The sequence below is a fragment of the Meles meles genome, chromosome 21 (assembly GCF_922984935.1).
Source record: "Meles meles chromosome 21, mMelMel3.1 paternal haplotype, whole genome shotgun sequence".
Classification (NCBI taxonomy): Eukaryota; Metazoa; Chordata; class Mammalia; order Carnivora; family Mustelidae; genus Meles; species Meles meles.
Window position 1 is genome coordinate 32,893,939 of NC_060086.1, and position 19,237 is coordinate 32,913,175.

Below are 19,237 nucleotides of genomic sequence, written 5' to 3' on the forward strand. Positions count from 1 at the left end.
TTTTTTTTTCCTTAAGATTTTACTTATTTATTTGACACAGAGAGAGAGCACGAGTGGGGTGAGGGGCAGAGGGAGAAGGAGATTTCCCGCTCGGAGGACACAGGGCTCCATCCCAGGACTCTGGGATCGTGACCTGAGCTGAAGGCAGACGCTTAACTGACTGAGTCACCCAGGCACCCCACTGGCTGAGATTCTTAAACTCAGACGCTCTGTCCAAAGAGCCCAAAGTCCATTCCCTTAGCCAGGATACATCTTAAGACTCCATGAGTTAACTAAAGTAAGAAATACTTGAAAATAAAACAAGATGAAATCAGAGAGGGAGGAGACAAACCGTAAGAGACTCTTAATCACAGGAAGCAGACTTAGGGTTGCTGGGGAAGGGGGGTGGTGGAGGGATTGGGTCACTGGGTGATGGACATTAAGGACACATGATGTAATAAGCACTGGGTATCATATAAAACTGATGAATCAATGAACTCTGCCTCTGAAATCAATATATTACATGTTAATTAACTGAATTTAAATTAAAAAAAAAGAAAATGTTCCCTAGCCCTTCCTCCATTTTGCATTTAATAAACTGACATGCTTGTTAAACACACACACACACACAAACACACACAGAGTACTTGAACAGATGGAATTAAAATGAATTTCAACAGTTACAAAAGTGGTAGTGTATTATATACAAAGATTTTAGTCTATGGCAAAATAACTAACAACAATTCAAGTGTCCAAGAGTAAGGATATGGGTAAACTATAACTAATCTACTCACTTGAGCCAATATGCAATAAATTGTTGCTTATAAAGCACAAAAATAAAAACTACAAAAAATATATTAAGTTGAAAAAGATAAAACAATAAAACCCAGGAAACAAATTTTAATAGACATTTTAAAACCAAAACAAACAGACAAAAGATCAAAGAGTTACTACAGAATTTTACTGTGATTATTGGAGAAGTGGGTGTATGTATTAACCTTTTTGTCTCTCCTTTTCTTCTTTCTCCTAAATTTGCTATAAATATATGCTACTGCCATTTTTAGAAGAGTCAAACTCCTTTTAAAAGAGCTAGTAAGCTAAGTATCTAAGCAGCATAAAAAGACCAAAGAAAATGCAAAACCAAGCATGAGAAGTGCAAACACTGGCTTATAATGAAAACACTTCTCATAAAAACTGATATTAGCTATTTATTTACATATCATCACGTTGGTTTCTTTTCCAGACTATTGTGTTTGCTGTAGCTTCCTATTTTTCCCCTAAATATTAATTTTGGAAACATGAAGATTTTTAAGCTTCCAAGAACATTACTAACATGTTAACTTACAAGGAGTTAGGAAGTTTCAAAGAGGGGGGCGAGAATGTCTAGTGAGGGAGAAAGAAACAGGAAAGGAAATAGGAAGTAGTAAGGCAAACATACCTCAAGCGTTGTCAAGGAGAACCATTTTCTCAGTCATAACATTAGAGACTATACCCAGAAAACAAATATGAATAAGGGAAATTAAAAAAGAAAATGAGAAGTGGGATATTGGATGTATTCAAACGGTATGAAGAATCTACATATACCCATTTTCGTAAATGATACTTCATAAGGAAGGACAGAAGGCGTTGGGAACTAACACGACAATGTACGCCTCCATTGTTTCTATGAATATTACATACAATTTCAAATGAACCAAGAAAAAAAGGCTGGGAAACCAAAATATTCTAGAAATAGTCTTAAAATAACAGGGCAAATTCCTGGACACAGAAAGCATGAAATGGCATATACCTAATTAAATGCAGCTTACAACAATATTAGCATCACCAACAGTCATCGATTCCTTCAAAGGGACATTTATTACCACTTTAGGACGTTCCTGATAGCATGGAACTTTATGCACCTTAGAGAGCCTAAATGGATGGATGCCCTTCTCAGGCCTAAGCAGGGTCTTCTGATCTCCAGAGTCTGGTCCCAGTACTCCCATCCAGAGGGAGGGGAAAAAAAGGTAGATTTCCTGAAGTATGTGTCAGCTCAGTGACAGTAATTTTCAGTCACAAATGGCAAGGCTGCTGGGAGGAGATGCTCACTTACAGTAGATGCTAGGTCATACTTACGCACAGAGGCAAGTTAAAATAAAGAAAACAGTGTAATGTCAGTAGTATGGAAGCCCTATTTTTATCAGACACAAAAATATTTCCAAAAACATGGGTTTTTCTTGGATTTCCTTATATTTGGTTGCTCTGTTTCTATAGCAAATACAACACCAATAAACACTCATCAGTGACTGTGGAATGAGCTAAGCCACTGGGCTGTTCCTTGAGAGAAGAGACTGGAGCTTACCCCTGTGCAGAGGCAGCATCTGGCACAGAGAGCAACACTTAACAAAAACATGCTGCACCAATAAACAATGATCACAAAACCAAGGCCAAAATGCATCCACCCACAACGATGGCAACATAACCGTCACCTACTGTCACCTTAAAATACACATATGTACACACGCGCTTACGCAAGACTATCACATAACATACAGGCACAAATAAACTCACTCCGGGAAGTTCCTAGCAGTTCTGGGGAAAATAAGTCCTTACCTGAACTGATGCAGAATGAAATGTCTTTTTTTTTTTTTTTAATATTTTATTTATTTGACAGAGAGAAATCACAACTAGGCAGAGAGGCAGGCAGAGAGAGAGGAGGAAGCAGGCTCCCTGCAGAGCAGAGAGCCTGATGCGGGGCTCGATCCCAGGACCCTGGGATCATGACCTGAGCTGAAGGCAGAGGCCTTAACCCACTGAGCCACCCAGGTGCCCCATGAAATGTCTTTTAAAGGGGTTTTCCACCTTATGCTTTACAGAAACTAGATCAGTATGGGACAATTAAGAAAGGGTTATTCAAAGTCTACAAGATCATCAGCAAAGTAGAGCAGAAAGTTATGTTTAGGTCATGAAGCCAGAGTATATAAAATAAAATTTAAAAAATAATTTCATCCATAGCACTGCCAAAAACAGATGTATGCACAAGACTTTTTTTATTTTTTTGTGGGACACAGATCCCAGGACCCTGGGACCACGACCCAAGCCAAAGGCAGATGTCCAACTGACTGAGCCACTCAGCTGTCCCAGATGTACATGATTTCGACACTAAAAACTAGAAAGCGCTGCTGAGAAATTAAAGAAGGCCGATACAAATGGAGAGATGTTATACTGATGGACTGAAGTTAAGAGGTTAGTTCACCCCAAATTAATCTACAGATTCAACACAGTCCCAATCATATTCCTGCTAGGTTTTTGTTTTTTGTTTTAAACAAGCTGACTCTAAAGTAGAAATGGAAATGGAAAGGACCTAGAATATCTGAGCATTCTTACAAAAGGAAAACAATGTTGGAAAACTTACCCCACCTCATTTAAGACTGCCTGTAAAACTACAGTGATCAAGACAGTATAGTACCAGCATAAGAATCAAGAAACAGATTAATGGAACAGAAGAGAGACGCAGTCACAGATCCACACTTAAATGGTCTTCGGATTTCAGACAAAAGGGCCAAAGCATCCAGTAGAGGGAAAGGGGGCTTTTTAACAAATGGTGTTGAAACAACCAGAAATCCATATGGAAAAAGATGAGCCTCAACCCCTACCTCACACCAGACATCAACGTTAATTGGAAGTATATCACAGACATACATGTAAAATTAACAACCGAAAAGCCATTAGAATCTGGCTTTTTTATAAAGGCGAGTACTTCCATGGCTTGTGGGTAGGCCAAGGTTTCTTAGGGGGGAAAAAAGCAGTAAACAAAAAAAATTGATATATTAGATTTCATAAAAAATGAAAACTTTTGCTCATCCCAAGACACTAAGAAAATCAATAAGGAAGGCATAGACAAGGAGAACATTCACAAAACACATTTGACAAGTATCAAGGGCATATAAAGAACTTCAATAATTTCACAATAAAAAGCCGGCTTATAACCAGGCAAAGGTGTCTCGGACAATACTCTTTTAAGATATTTTCAGAATCCGACCTGAGAGAGCCTGGTGGCATCTCAGAGCACAACTGGGCGGAAGGGCAGGCAATGGACTGGGGAGAAGAAATGCAAGGGGAAGCACAGACGGCGGGCGCTCAAAGTAAGGTCGTTTGAAGTAAATATTGAACTCTGGTGATATACACGTTGACGTCTGCAGGGAAGCGTGCACAGATGCTTATAATTTATTTTGAACTGTCGGAAACAAGCATGGTGACAGGTTAATGGTAGAACTGAGGTGGGAGGAGAAACAGATCAGAAGTCATTGATTTCCCCGTAGTTTCCCAGATAACCTTTATACTATTGTTTTACTTTTAGTTTTTAACTTTCAAATTTAATATACATGCAAACAAGGCACACGTCACAAGTGGACGATTTGCTGCTGAATGTTTACAAACTGGAAGCACTCAGGCAACCGGCATCAGGAAATCAAACATTTCCTGCACCCGGAGAGCTCTCCCTTTGCACTTCCCTTCCAATCACTTCTCTCCTGACAGTGGTAACTGCTGTCCGGATTTCTCAAACCACAGCATAGTTTCACCTGTTTTTGTACCTCATAAATGGAATCAAATCATGCATACTCTTTTGGGACTGGCAGTCTTTACTCAGTGTTATTTTTGTGACAGTCACCCAGATTCTCACATGTAGCTGTGCCACACTGATTCCCATTGCTATATGCCACTGGGTGATAGGTCACAATTTACGGGGCCATTCTTCTGGAGATGGGCCTTGGGCAGCCTCTAGTCTTTCCCTATAGCAAACAGTGGATGAATGGGTAAAGAAGATGTGGTCCTTACACACGGTGGAGTATTACACAGCCATCAGAAAGGATGAATATCTACCATTTACATCGACATGGATGGAACTGGAGAGGGACTATGCTAAGGGAAATAAGTCAATCAGAGAAACACAATTATCGTATGGTTTCACTCATATGTGGAACATAAGGAATAGTGCAGAGGACCATAGGCGAAGAACAGAAAACTGAATGGGAAGAAATCAGAGAGGGAGACAAACCATATGAGGCTCTGGACTCCGGGAAATAATCTGACGGTTACAGAAGGGAAGGGGGGGGCTGGGTAACTGGGTGATGGCATTAAGGAAGGACATGATATTATGAACACGGGGTGTTATACTCAACTGATGAGTCACTGAACATTATATCAAAAACGAATGAGGTACTATAACTTGGCTAATTGAATTTAAATAAAAAACAAACAAACAAACAAATAGTTCTAGGGGCATTCCAGTAGACTGAACCATATGAAATTGCTCATAGTGCCTACAAAAAAAATGGCCGTTTCGTATCACTCAAATTACTAGATCATCTTCTGATGAACACCTGTATCTATTTCTGCTGAATAAAATCTAGGAGTGGACTTGCTGATGCTTAGAATTATGCAAAAGTTTTTGAAAATAGTTAGACCTGTTTACATTTCCACCACCTGGTTGTTCAAGGTAAGTCAAGGTAAACTTGATTTTTACTGTTCTAGTTGGCACGTGGTAATACCTCACTGAGGTTTACATTTGTGCTGTTTTGATGACTAATGAACACATATCCATGTCCATATATATGGGCACCACTTGGATTTCCTCTTTTGTGAAGCTTGTGTCAAGGCTTTTTTCTGGTTCGTTCTATTGGCTTGTAGGAGTCCCTTATATATTCTGAAGAAGAATCTTTCATTAAATATATGCATTAAGAATTATCTCTTCCCATTCTATGGGCTGCCTTTATTCTCTCAGTGGTGTTTTTTGGTGCACAAGAGTTATTAATTCAAACGTAATGCAACCAGTCAAGTTTTTCTCTTATGACTCACACTATCTATGTTCTGTTTGAGAAATTTTTGTTCACTCCAAGGTTATGGAGATGTTTTCCCCTAAAAGCTTTACTGTTTAACCTTTTATAGTTGGGACTGTGTGTGTGTGTGTGTGTGTGTGTGTGTGTGTGTGTGTGTGTGAATTCCAGCTAAATTTCTTTCCAGTGGATATTCAACCCAGAACCATTTATTAAAAGAGACCATCTTTTCCCACTGCACGTACGTATTACCTGTGTAGTGAGTTAAGTGATAAACACTATCTCTGACTTCTCTTCTGTTCCACTGGTCAGACTGTTTATCTGCTTAGGCCACTATAGGGTTACAGCAGGTCTTGATATTTGGACATGTAAATCCTCTGGTTTTGTTCATCTTCTTCAAGGCTGCATGGCTCTTTTGGGTAGAAATGATGAGTTTTTCTTTCTTTTTTTTTTTTTTTTTTTTAATATTTTATTTATTTGACAGAGAGAAATCACAACTAGGCAGAGAGGCAGGCAGAGAGAAAGGAGGAAGCAGGCTTCCCGCTGAGCAGAGAGCCCAACGTGGGGCTCGATCCCAGGACCCTGGGACCACGACCCGAGCCGAAGGCAGCGGCTTTAACCCACTGAGCCACCCAGGCGCCCCGAGTTTTTCTTTCTTTAAAAAAAAGTTCTAGGGCGCCTGGGTGGCTCAGTGGGTTAAGCCGCTGCCTTCGGCTCAGGTCACGATCTCGGGGTCCTGGGATCAAGTCCCACATAGGGCTCTCTGCTCAGCAGGGAGCCTGCTTCCCTCTCTCTCTCTCTCTGCCTGCCTCTCTATCTACTTGTGATCTGTCTCTGTCAAATAAATGTTTAAAAAAAAAAAAAAAGTTCTAGCTCTGTCTACTGAAAAGGCCAGGAAGCAATGATACCAAAGTAACAATGAGTGTGCTTAGCTCTCAGATCTTGGTTTCTAAAAACTAGTCCTCAGTGATTGGAACCGGGGATCCTTAGTGAAAGAGCTAATTCCAGGACTAATTTCATGGGGCCATGAAAGTGTAAGAAGATCCTGATATATCCTTTGCCAGAAAGTAGGTATGTGCTCAAAAACTAAGGGGGATGGGTCAAAGGAACACAAAAATCACCTTGAACAGCCTCTCACTGGCCAAATTTGGGATCATTTGTATCACAAATGATGACAAAAATGGATAGTACCTTCCCAATTATAAAAAACAATCTAGTGGTACTTCCCTTAGAAGAGAAGGTTCTTTTCAGAAAAAGATTGTCAGCTACTACAGGAAAAAATGTCAGAATTAGAAAACCATCGATTTCTGGGGCGCCTGGGTGGCTCAGTTGGTTAAAGCCTCTGCCTTTCGCTCGGGTCATGATCCCAGGGTCCTGGGATCGAGCCCCGCATCGGGCTCTCTGCTTGGCAGGGAGCCTGCTTCCTCCTCTCTCTCTCTGCCTGCCTCGCTCCCTACTTGTGATCTCTATCTGCCAAATATATAAATAAAATCTTTAAAAAAAAAAACAAAAACCATCGATTTCAAGTACCTATTTGATAACTTATTTAAACAAAAACCATCATTAAAACCATGGCTGAAAGATGCTTGAGGCACAGAACTATCCTACACACTACTTTGTAATTATTTATACTGTAACTGATTATTATTTACAAAGAGGAAAGGGGACATTTACATATGAGAAACAGGAGGGGAACATTACCTTACTCAAGTAATCACCCTGAATATCACCAGTAATATAACCAACATCATGTATCTCCTGATGTGATTCACACACATCAAGCTACGTAATGTTCCCACTGAAATGTTGAACCTGAGCTAATCACAAGGACCTAAATAGAAAAATCCAAACTGAGGGTCATTTTGCAAAATAACTGGTCTGGACTTTCAAAAAATGCCAAGTAGTATAAGATTAAGAAACAAACAAACAAAAATGGTTGTGAATGCAAAATGGTACAGCCACTTTGGAAAATAGTTTGGTTTTTTTTTTTTGTAAAAGTAAACATACTCTCACCATATGATCCAGCAACCGTACTCCTTGGTATTTCTCAGAGGAACCAGAAACTTACATCCACACAAAAACCTGCATGCAAATATTTATAGCATCTTTCCGCATAAATCACCAAACTTGGAATCAATAGAAATATCCTTCTATAGAAAAACAAACTGTGGTCCACCCAGACAATGCAATATTACTCAGCACTGAAAAGAAATGAGCTCTCAAGCCATGAAAAGACATGGAGGAAACTTAGATACATATTATTAAAAGAAGCTAGTCTGAAAAGGCTACCTACTGGATGATTCCAATTATACAGCATTTTGGAAAAGGCAGAACTAAAAAGATGAATGGTTGTGGGGATCGAAGAAATGAACAGAGTGCAGGGGATATTTAGGACTGTCAAAATATGGGGAACACGTGGCATTATATGCTTGTCCAAACCCACAGAATGTACATCACCCAGAAAGAGCCATAAGGTCAACTATGGACACCGGTGATTATGAGGTGTCTATGTGGATTCATCCTTGGTAAAGTAAAATATGGGCCATTCTGGTGAGTGATGCGAATCATGGGGGAGGCTGTGCACGTGTGAGTGCAGGGGGCATACGATAAATCCCTGTGCCTTCCTCTCAATTCTGTTGTAAACCTAAAACTGCTCTGAAAAAAACACGTAACATAACATTAAAAAAAAAAAAAAAAGAAATGTTAAAAAAAAAAAAAGAAGAAAGAAAAAAGCAAGTCTTTAAAAAAGGTAGAGAAACTGTTCCAGATTAGGGGACATTAGGGGACAACTAAATGCAGTAAACGCTACATGGTAAGATCCCGGTTGGAAAAAACCAACAAAGGACATCGGGAGAAGTGGGGAAATACGAATATGGGGCAGGTATTAAATATATGCTAGTATCAATGTTAAGATTTTCAGAGTCATAACTATCGTGGTATACAGGAGCCTACAGTGTTAGAAGACGCACGCTGACACGTCCAGGCATGCCAGCAACTTACCCATTAAACACTCTTCACTAAAAGGTTAATAAACTGGTCTAAGTTCAGGAGTTAAAAAGAACAGGTAAAAGCATTATTACCCTACTATAGGAAATCAGAAAAATACCCCTTTATATTATATTTTTTCCATAGGAAAAAAACGATTTATAGACTACATTAAAGGAGATTTTTATTTTAGTGTTTAAATATCAAATACTTTATTATGAAATAAATTGCCATTAATAGGACGATCCATTATTAGGATCTCAATTTCACTCACTAACCTGAAAATGTATTTGGTTAAAAGGTTAAAAAAAACAAACTATTTGGACATCTTCCATTAGAGGAATTTTTAAAATGTCTTCATTTAGCTGAGCACCTTTGGAAGTACAAGGCTCGAAGAAAGAGACACACAGAACTGCCTGCGTTCTCTGGTCCGAACGACCAAGGTGCCTGGTTGTAGGGTCGCCCTCCTAGCGTGGAAGCACCTGAAAAGAGTGTAAAGTGAAGTACAACACGAGAAGAGGGTGGTGACCATGCCCAGGGTCCCTTCATCTGCACGCATCGCGCATGTGGGGAAAACGTACCCACGGGGGCAACCCTGGCAGATGCGACAGGTACAATGTCGTCAACATCAACAGGCCTTGAAGTTTTAAAGTACAACTATTCTGCTCAAGCAAGATCTTAACATTTTAGCTTTGTATGCAGTTGTATTTACACATTTTGTACCTATTTTCTGTGTATAAAACTTAAAATAGTTTGTCTTCAAAATACCTTTAACTCTCTTTCTTCCAAATAAAATTTATCTGCCCTACTCTAACACCTTTATATCCTTATATAACCTTAGTTCCCTTTATAACCTTTGAGGTGGTGTTAAAAGCAACCCTATCTTTAAAACTTTGTTCCTTTTTCACTGCTTGTCCCTGCATTATTTAATCTCTGTTCAGTTTATATTCCTATAAAATGAAAACACTTCAAACCCATCTCATAAGGGAAAATGACTTTACCCATTCAGGGAATAAGCCCTCTCCCCACAGGCACAAGTTCGTACTTTCGCTTGGCTATTTGCCAGTTTGGGCTCCAGGCCTACTGTATGGGCAAGGGGAAAGAATGTAGTAATATGCAGAAACACATGGAAAAACCTAACACAGGCAGGTGTTATTTTGCTTATTTGCAGGCGGATTTTGAAAAAAAAATGTGTGTTGGCTGGTTACTTTACAGAAAGAAGCAAGCAATGAAGTGTTTTTGTGAGAAGACACAGAGAAACTAAGAAGGTCAGAATACAAGTGTTAGGTATATGACCTGCATGATGATATTCCTAAAAAAAAAAAATGTAAAGGCAGGGAAGAGCACCTTATAAAAAGTATTTGGCTTACAAATAAAAATTCTATTAGAAAAGATTCTTCATTAGTATATTTGGACCACCTCACACATGAATGCAAGTATGTTTTCCAAATATTTGGGCTAATAAAATGGAACCGTATATCTGAAACTAGACAGAAACACAACTACATTCTAAAGTCCACAGTTTGAGTATATATCGATGATTCTAATTTCCAAAAACACAATTAATCTTCTTACTTTTCATTTTGTTTCCCTCTGTCGTTGTCAACATATCACCTGGATGGAACAAGACTGAGAACCAATCTGACAGCCATCTGACGGACCTGAACACCTGCTCCGGGCTCTGTCCTTCTGGGGCTCTGGGGCCGGTTCTGACAACTACGCCTCACTCACCCTGCCCGCTACTAGTGACTCCCATCTGTTCCTTGTGTCCTAACCTGCTCTGTCTTCTCGGTAACAGTGAGACAGCCACACGAGGGCACAGGTGGGCAGCCAGAGAGGCCATGTGAACCGAGGTGGGAGCTGTCAACTACTGGGCCCAGGGGTAATGCAGAAGCATAGACCATGGGTCCCAGATGACAGAGACTTGGACTGAATTGTGTCTCTGTGATCCCCAGGTGATCTCAGTAACATTCTCCTTCATTTCTATTACACCACGCAAACCCTCCATATAAATTCTCCTGTAAAGCTCTGTCAACAAAGGATGAGAATCTGTTACATGTAGTGAATACTCAACCTGACATTTAGTGGCCTCTGAGCAGAATCTAAGATTTCCAAGTAGAATCTAATTCTCTGGAGAATCACCCCAATACCGTAATATAATCACGAGCTACAAACTTACTCTAACTTTCCCATTATATATGTGGTATATTTTTTTCAAAAAGGTTTTTTTTCCTTCCTTGATACATACACACTGCATGTGTATTATGAAAAATGCACAGGAAACTACGGGAAAGAAGGCAGGTGCGAGTACTGTGTATGTACATAAAATGCCAAAATTAATTTGATGTAATTCTCTGCAGGGTGTTTTTTGGAAGACATGGTAGGGGCTGATGGGACCACGCAGAGAGGATGGTGAGTTGCATTCATGGCGAATCTGCAATTTAATTCTAAGCTTTTTCACTTAATAGAACTAGATATTCTTGACAAGAAAATTCCCATTAATATGCATGTGAGAAGAAAAATGTACTCTTTATATTTTCTAAATTGGCTAAAGGCTGACTCTTTTGCCAAACTGAATCCAATTCAAATACTGGAGCAGAGAGAAGTTTTCTGAATTTCAACATTTCTGTGAAGAGAAAATAATATATAATCATTTCTTTATTAATGAAGAATGGATTCTGCAAACCTGTGAATCCTTTCCTCCTCGAGGTCCCGCACCGAAGCATGCCGACTTCCTGAACAGCGGAGGGCCTCTACCACGGGCTCCGAGGGATCCAAGAGGCCCTCGCCTGATAAGCTTGCTCACCACCCTGCACCCACCGCAAAAGCTGGAAAGCTGGCTGACATAAGTGCCCCCATAACTATCAGCCTCAGCCTTGAGCCCACAAGCCGGAGCAGCCTGCTGCACCCCGCAAGGTCTCAGTGTTTGTTGGGGGGTGTGGGGGGAGGTGGCCCAGACACAGAGCAGCACCTTGGCAGTCCAGTCAGAAGGCAGCGGTGCAGGGCACACGGGCCGTGTATTAAATCCCTAATTCCAGACTCTGGTCCGCAGCTATGATGGGATAATAAGAACTGCACCCAGTCTCTCATCGGAGGAAACTAGACAGCTGGATGAAATGCGTGCAACAATGGCTTTCCCACACTGGGACGCGGGCAGTGCGGCACTGTGACTCCTAGAGGAAAGGGAACAACTGAGATGAGGCTCTCAGGCGCTCACCATGAGTTTGAGCCCTCAAACAGCGCTAGGTAGGCCTGCGGCACTGGGGAGCCAGAGATGAGAGCTAAGGGGAAGCAACGACAGCCGGGAGTTGCGGGGCAGATTGTGGAACAGGACGGCCTATACTGAGAACGAGCCCTGGAGAGCTGCACGGGGCACCATGGAGTGTCTGCTGAGTCCTGAGTTATGTGTGCCCACAGCGGTTTCACAAGGCGGAATAAGAAATGACCAGAGAACCGGGGGCTGAACACTTCCAAGGTACACAGGAGGCTGGGAGATGTTCGAGCTCTGACTAGCCTGAGCAAAAAGATCTCCCTGGGGCAATGAGTGGGGCATTCAGCAGAGATTCCAAAGGGGATTCAAGGCCTGGTAAAGGCACCACCCCTAGAGGGAATGCTACCTTATATCTTTCCTAACAAAGCTTGGAGAAGGCCTTGGGAGTGATCCAAAAGTCCAACACTCCAACCAAAACAAAGCCCCAACGCTTTAAAGGAAGACAACCAAAACAAAATCCAGCCACTCAGCAATGTAACACTCACGATGTTATATCCAATAAAAAGTTAGCAGACAACTTGCCAGGAGGGAGGAAAATGTCTTTGTAATAGGAGAAAAATCTGTCAATAAAAACAGATGCAAAAATGACAGATAAAAACATGAATTAACAGCCATAACTATGTACAAGTATTTAAAGGAAAACGTGAATACAGTAATGAGAGAAATGGACAATGTAAAAAAAAAATGGAACTTACAGAGATAAAAATAAACTAAGTTAAATATTTTATTGGATACAATTAGCAGCATATTAGACCTTCATTAGAAAAGATAAGTGAACATTTGAAAAAAAGTACAGCTAATAGGATGCTACAAAAATAAACAAAATACTAAAAAAAAAATTAACAAAAAAAAGGGAAGAAAAGAGGAATAAGGAACAGACTGAACAAATACAACATACCACAAAATGACTGACTTAAACTCAACTCTGGTAGATGGCCTCTACTGATCTCTGCCTTCTGGTATAAGTGGTTTTGTATAGTCCTCTCCCTTTGAGTAATCTGCTTCTCAACAGTAGAACAGGGCACCGATGAGGAAATGTTGCGGAAAAAAAAAATTACTTTTATCTTGCTGGCAGACCTCTTACTGGCTTTGACAAAGTAAGATGTCATGTTGGACAGGACCCCATGGCAAGAACAGGGGTGGCCTCCAGGTAGCACCCAGCAAGGAAATGAGGCCCTTGGACCAACACCCCTCGAGGAACTGAATCTTGCCAACAACAATGTAGCAAAGGTTACAGGCAGATCCTTCCCCAGCTGGACCTTCAGATGACACCCAGCCTTGGCTGATACCTGACTGCAGGCTCCCGAGAGACTGTGAGGCAGAGGTACCCAGCTAAGATTTGCCTGAATTCCTGACCCAAAGAAACGGCGAGATATAAATGTGTCTTGTGTTAAGCTGCTAAGGTATGAAGTAGTTTGTTACACAGCTACAGATAGCCCTCAGCTTCCACGGTGTAGTGGTTAGCACATCTGCCTTACACAGCTACAGATAACTAATATGCCAAATAAATCAACAATTACTTTAAATGGAAACGATTGAAATATTGCGGTTGAAAGAGACTTTTTTTAATCTAGTACTCTAGAACACATAACAGACACTCAAAATACATGAAAGAAAAAAAAATATTGAAAGGGGAAATAAATCCACAGTATTAGTTGGGGTTTTCAACATACCTCTCTGAGTAACTGACAGAATAAGAAAAAAGAAAATCAGGAAGAATATACGACTTGAACAACCTTATAAACCAAACGACCTAACTGACATTTATACACCATTCCACCCTCAAGGATATATGAAACATTCATGGTCATTTAAGAAAGGTATCCACTTTTATGAGAAAGTACATGTTACACAGAGTACACTATGACATTGTGTAATAGAACAAAAACCACAGCACTGTCTAAAACCATCAGATTCTGAAATTCATAGTTTAGGACTAAGTTCTCAGACTTCTTTAAATTTCAATTTTTCCAATCCTAACTTGATCTGCTTGGTGTAAGTTTAAATTTTTTGACCTAGAAAATCCTCCAAATTATACTTGGGGGTCCCAACAAAATTTTCAGATTTTTGAAGGTGTGAACATTTTGTTTCCATTGAGGGTTCTGCAAGCACTCAGCGAGCATGCAGTCAAGCAGCTACTCTAATTCTACGCACAAATAAACAAGCACACGATGATGCAGCCAGAGATTTCACTAGTTTATCAGCAAGTTATTTAATCAAATTCCACTTTTTTGCAAGACGCAGAGACTACCTAACTGAAACTGACAGTGAGAGACAGAGACATCTATGTTAGAAAAATACATTAGAAACGTAATACTTTCTCATACGGAGAGTATGTCTAGTAAAATACACTTTGTTATTCTTGGCCCGAGAAAAACAATAAAAGAGCATATAGACCTTTTTCATCATATTCATTTTATACACATCAATCAAGAGGCACGTAATTCTTTGGTACATTCAATAACTACTTGTGACCAATTACTAAGCGCCTTATTATTTCACTTTTGTTTCCATTTTATTTTACCAAGGACCTCTAAAGTACCCTGGGTTTCTGATGGGTTACTACAATATGTAACATGAGTTTTATTTATCCTGACATTAAGAGGCTTGAGTGAAATCATATACCAATTCACTTCCTGTGTCCCACTTTAAAATTTGTTCAAAATGTATTAAATCCGACACCAGAATCAGATATCGAATCATAGGAAAGTTCTGATTGTAGGATTTTTTTGTTTAATACTTAAAGCTTCATACTTTCACCCAAAGGATTAACTCACTGAAAAGAAACAATACAAAGAAGGAAAGAAACCACACAATCCCCCCCCCCCCAACAAACTTGCCCCTTCAAATGCAGAATGCTGTTTGACCCTGGAATTTCATACATACACTCAGACACACCAGACTGGGACAACCATGGGGCTGGTAGCATTTAAAGCCAACTATAAATCAAATAAATCCTAATTACCCATTTCCTTAGGTTGTTCAGGCTCTAAATCTTTTGGGTTCTGTCCTTCTCTCTCTCTCTCTCTTTTTTTTTTTTTTGCATTATATTATTTTTATAAAGAAACTTATAATAATATACAATAGACTATTTTAAGAGAATTCAGATGAACTGAAAAACAACTTATAGATCTGCCTCCCCCACTCAAGTGACCTTAAGGCATAATGTAAACAACTGTCATCACACCAAGATTTCATAGAGTATTATCCTACACCACGAGAACTGTTTGTTTTCACACATGCCAAAGGTCCTTGGGAAACAAGTCATTGTACACATACATATTTATTTTTGAAAAGGTCATTCCCAAATTTAATCAATTTCTTCATTAAATAATTGGGTTCAGACTGAAAACATTTTAATTGTGAGATGTGATTATGACACAGATTTCCTGGAATCAAAACGAAAAAGAGAAAGAATTTAAAAGTCAACTCAGAGCAAGAAATCTCTTTAAACATAGCAAATAACTGTTTTACTACTTCAAAATACCAGAAGTACTCTGTATAATACTTATCATATACATCAAATGCCTTTAAAGTGTCTAAGCAGCTATATCTACTATCTTAATCTCTTCAGAACAAGTACATAAGGAGAAAAATCGATAAATCAGTCCTTGATGACAGAGGGTTTGTTTAGGAGTTTACCAAATGGAATGGCCCTGCTGGAATTCCTTCAAGCAGCCTGTGAAAATGTCAGAACAGAGTCTGTTTTGGAGGTCATAGTCCCTAGAGAGCTCTGAGTTTTGGCCTGTTTGTCTTTTCACATGCTTTAATATTTGAAAATCATTCCTTGTAGACACTGACTGATGCCCAGGGAATGCTAGGATTGTGGGAACTGGCAGTACCAACGAGAGAGACAAACTTCATGGGAAATCAGTGCCTACTACATTGACCCCTTGGTGCTCATCAGATAAGCCGCTCTTCAAATGTTATGAAGGTACACGGAGAGACATTAAGAAACTGCACATCATTTGACATCTTTAAAGAGAAATACTTGTAGAAAATGGGGGCAAAAATGACTGGGCCTACTGAAAGAAACACTCAGTTATAAAACATCGTGGTGGAGTCCTGAAAAACCGTATTCACTTGGTATGAATTCGAAGACAGCATGGGGGTAGAAAATTCATGAATAACTTTGACTTCCCCAAAACTTAAGAGCCTCCTGTTGACTGGAAACCTCAGAGATGACGTCAACAGTCAGTTCACACATACTCCGTGAATTTCACATATTGCATGTTGCAGTCTCACAGTAAAGCCAGAAGAAAAAAAATGTTATTAAGAAGATCATACAGAAGAGAAAGGAACATTTTCAGGACCGTACTGCATTTGTCAAAAACAATCTGCACACATGTGGACCCATGCAGTTCAAACCCACGTTGTTCACCCGTCAACCCGAACTGCGTTCTCAAGACATACGTGACGGTAACAAACAGCTGCAATGTGCTAATTACTTTGCCCACGTTGTTCTACAGGCTTGACTTACATGAACTCATTGCATCCTTAACGCAACTCTGTGAAGCAGGGGCTAGTATGATCCCCGTTTGGTAGATGAGAAAAGTGAGGCAAGGGGAAGGAGAGTCATTTGTCTCAGTCGACAGCCAGGAACGGTGCAGCCAGGACCCAGACTCAGGCACGGGGGCTCCAGGGTCGGCGCTTTCACCGCTGTGCGTACTGCCTCTTTCGTGGAGTTTTTACATCAAGCAGGCAGTGCCGGGTACCTGGAACTGAGGACTTACGAGGCACCAGGCACACAAGCATAAGAGTGCTCTTGCTGTAAGCCTCTCAGCAACGTATGAGGTACACATAACGTGACTGCTGTTTATGGATTAAAGACACGGGCTTTGTGCGGCCTGACACCACACAGCCTGTCCAAGAGAGCAGGCTCTATGCTTGACCCCACGGACCTCTTTTTCTCTTTTGTCTTTTTCTTTTTTTTTTTTTTTCTCTTCCATAGACCTCCTCCTTTATAATCAGGTTCTTTCTCTCTCAGTTATCTGCAAGAATCATCTCTAAATTCATTTTCTTTATATACTTGAAGGGATTACTTTCAAGGATCTATGCACCCAACAATTTTAGGTGAATGCACCACATTCTGACCTGCCAACACTGCACCAGAGCCTTAAAAATCTAAGAATTATTCTAAGGGAGGAGACACAATGATCACTCAATAAATATTGTCTAATAGTAAAATCATCCCGATTTCCACTCTTGAAATACGGATTTTTAAAACCATTTTGGAGAACTGGGAATTCAGATACGGCAAGCTTTCCCCTGATACACTATATGCGGGTACTTTAACCAAGCAGCTCAGTCAACAGGCCTCCTCACCACTATGTCAGGATCATGGCTTCTGTCAAAGAGAGTCTCCTATTTTGTAGCTAGGAATATCAAATTTGCAGAGATCACTGACAAATCTTAGTACTTCTTAGCTTTCTAACTAACCGACAAGAACCAAATGCAAGTTGTAAATCAGACTTTTTGCTTTTCTTGTTTTATCTTCATTAAACATAGAGATCATCTCTAAAAACTTGGGCTTTACAAAACAGACACCCAACTATTAGCATTTCCTTAATGAAAACAACGACATAAATGACCAGAAAAGAAAACGAGTAACTTGAACTTTAAAAAAAGCTAAAATACTATCCTTTAACTGACAGTCTGACGCTATTACAAAAATGTTAACACATACCTGCCAACCCTTAAATACCGCGAATAGGGAGATACTGCATATCCTAAATTAGATACAGTTTTGTTTTGTTGGTTTTTGTTTTTTTTAGGATAACACAATTGAGTCAATTTCTCTTTCTTTTTAAATATGGGGGGAAAGTCTGACTAATTGGGTGAGCTGGCATGTATGTTTAATAATACATCTGCAAGGAACGTAATAAACAGCGACATTATTAATTTGTATCTGTGGAAAATTCCATCTGTTAACTGAGATGGAAGTTATCTTCCATTCTATCTGGTTCTGCTGCCTGATGAACAGCACAAGGTAGAAGTGATAATGAGATATAAGAACACATGATGCAATGAGGAAGGGCAGCCAGAGAGAGACACATGGGCTGAAAGCTACCATACGGATATTACAATGGGCATACCGTGACACAGAGAGCTTCCGAGACTTACCCATGCTCACAGACTGAGTCAGCAGAGGAGACTGGAGTCCTGACTCCCAAAAGACTACACTTCCTGTTAATAATAGTGAGGGCAGCAGGTGAGGGTAGCCAACAGTACGGATTAATTTAAAGGAGTTAGAAAAACATTGGGTATGATATTTGCGAATTAGTCAGGGCGATTAACTACAAACCAAAGAGAAAATTCCAAAACATTTGTTATTCCAACGTATTTGTCTTCTTGCTTTGTCTCAACAGTGCCTTATTAGTGATATCTTAATGTAAAATAACAAAGGAAGAAAAATTACAAGTCACTTTTCCCCCTGTATATTCCCTAAGTTTATTATCATTCTCCTTCAGTCATGGCAGAGAGCAGGTGTCCAACATCTATCCTTCCTCTTCCTTTTTGGCTAAGAGAGGTCCCTGTGGTTGGCTTAGGAGGAGCACACAGGCAAGAAAGAGCCCAACTTAATTTTAACAAAGTCTCTTGGCCTACCAGAGGGTCTAATTATAAGCCAACTACTTAATTACAAGTAGTCTTAAAAGGTCTAAGTAGCGAGGGTGTTGCAGTTGAGTGATATTTATTAACTAATTATTTATATTATATATGTCCTCTTTTAAAATTACAGACAGGAAAGACTGTTTCTTAATTAATGAGTTTCCGTTTCTTTGCTGGACCAGTGCCTAATGGAAGTCATACAAAATTATCTCGAATAGTCTATATAAGAAATGATGTACTTCTAGGACTCCGACAACTTTAGAAAACCCTTGTAACGATTCTAGGCAAACATTTTCTAAATATTAAGATAATGTGGTCTCACGTTAGACTGAACTGATAATTATTATGTTCTATAATTTACTTTTAATAAACATGTTAATTGTTGACATTCAAGAGTATTTCTGCAAGAGGACGCAATTTAAAAACTGGGTAAATACTGGATAAATAACTCAAAACGGGGCTTTCAGGTGTGCTAGGCTGGGCCTAGAGTCTTACTGATGCACTCCTGAAACGGGAAGCTCCCTCTACCTGCTCAGCAATGACCACAGCATGCCCACGGCACTGTTGGGACTCGCCA

At 39.9% G+C, this 19,237-nt stretch overlaps 1 protein-coding gene across 5 annotated transcripts in view; it reads right to left on the bottom strand.

Annotated features, from left to right (window-relative positions):
* The window catches only part of MRTFB (myocardin related transcription factor B), a 185,654-nt gene that overhangs the window by 93,660 nt on the left and 72,757 nt on the right, over positions 1 to 19,237 (bottom strand). For 3 of the 5 annotated variants that reach the window (XM_045992699.1, XM_045992697.1, XM_045992701.1), the window contains one exon: positions 18,175 to 18,237. The exons of the other annotated variants lie outside the window; for them this stretch is intronic. In XM_045992699.1, coding sequence (XP_045848655.1) covers positions 18,175 to 18,237 — 63 coding nt within the window. The remainder of the gene's footprint in view (positions 1 to 18,174; positions 18,238 to 19,237) is intronic. 5 annotated transcript variants of the gene reach the window in all.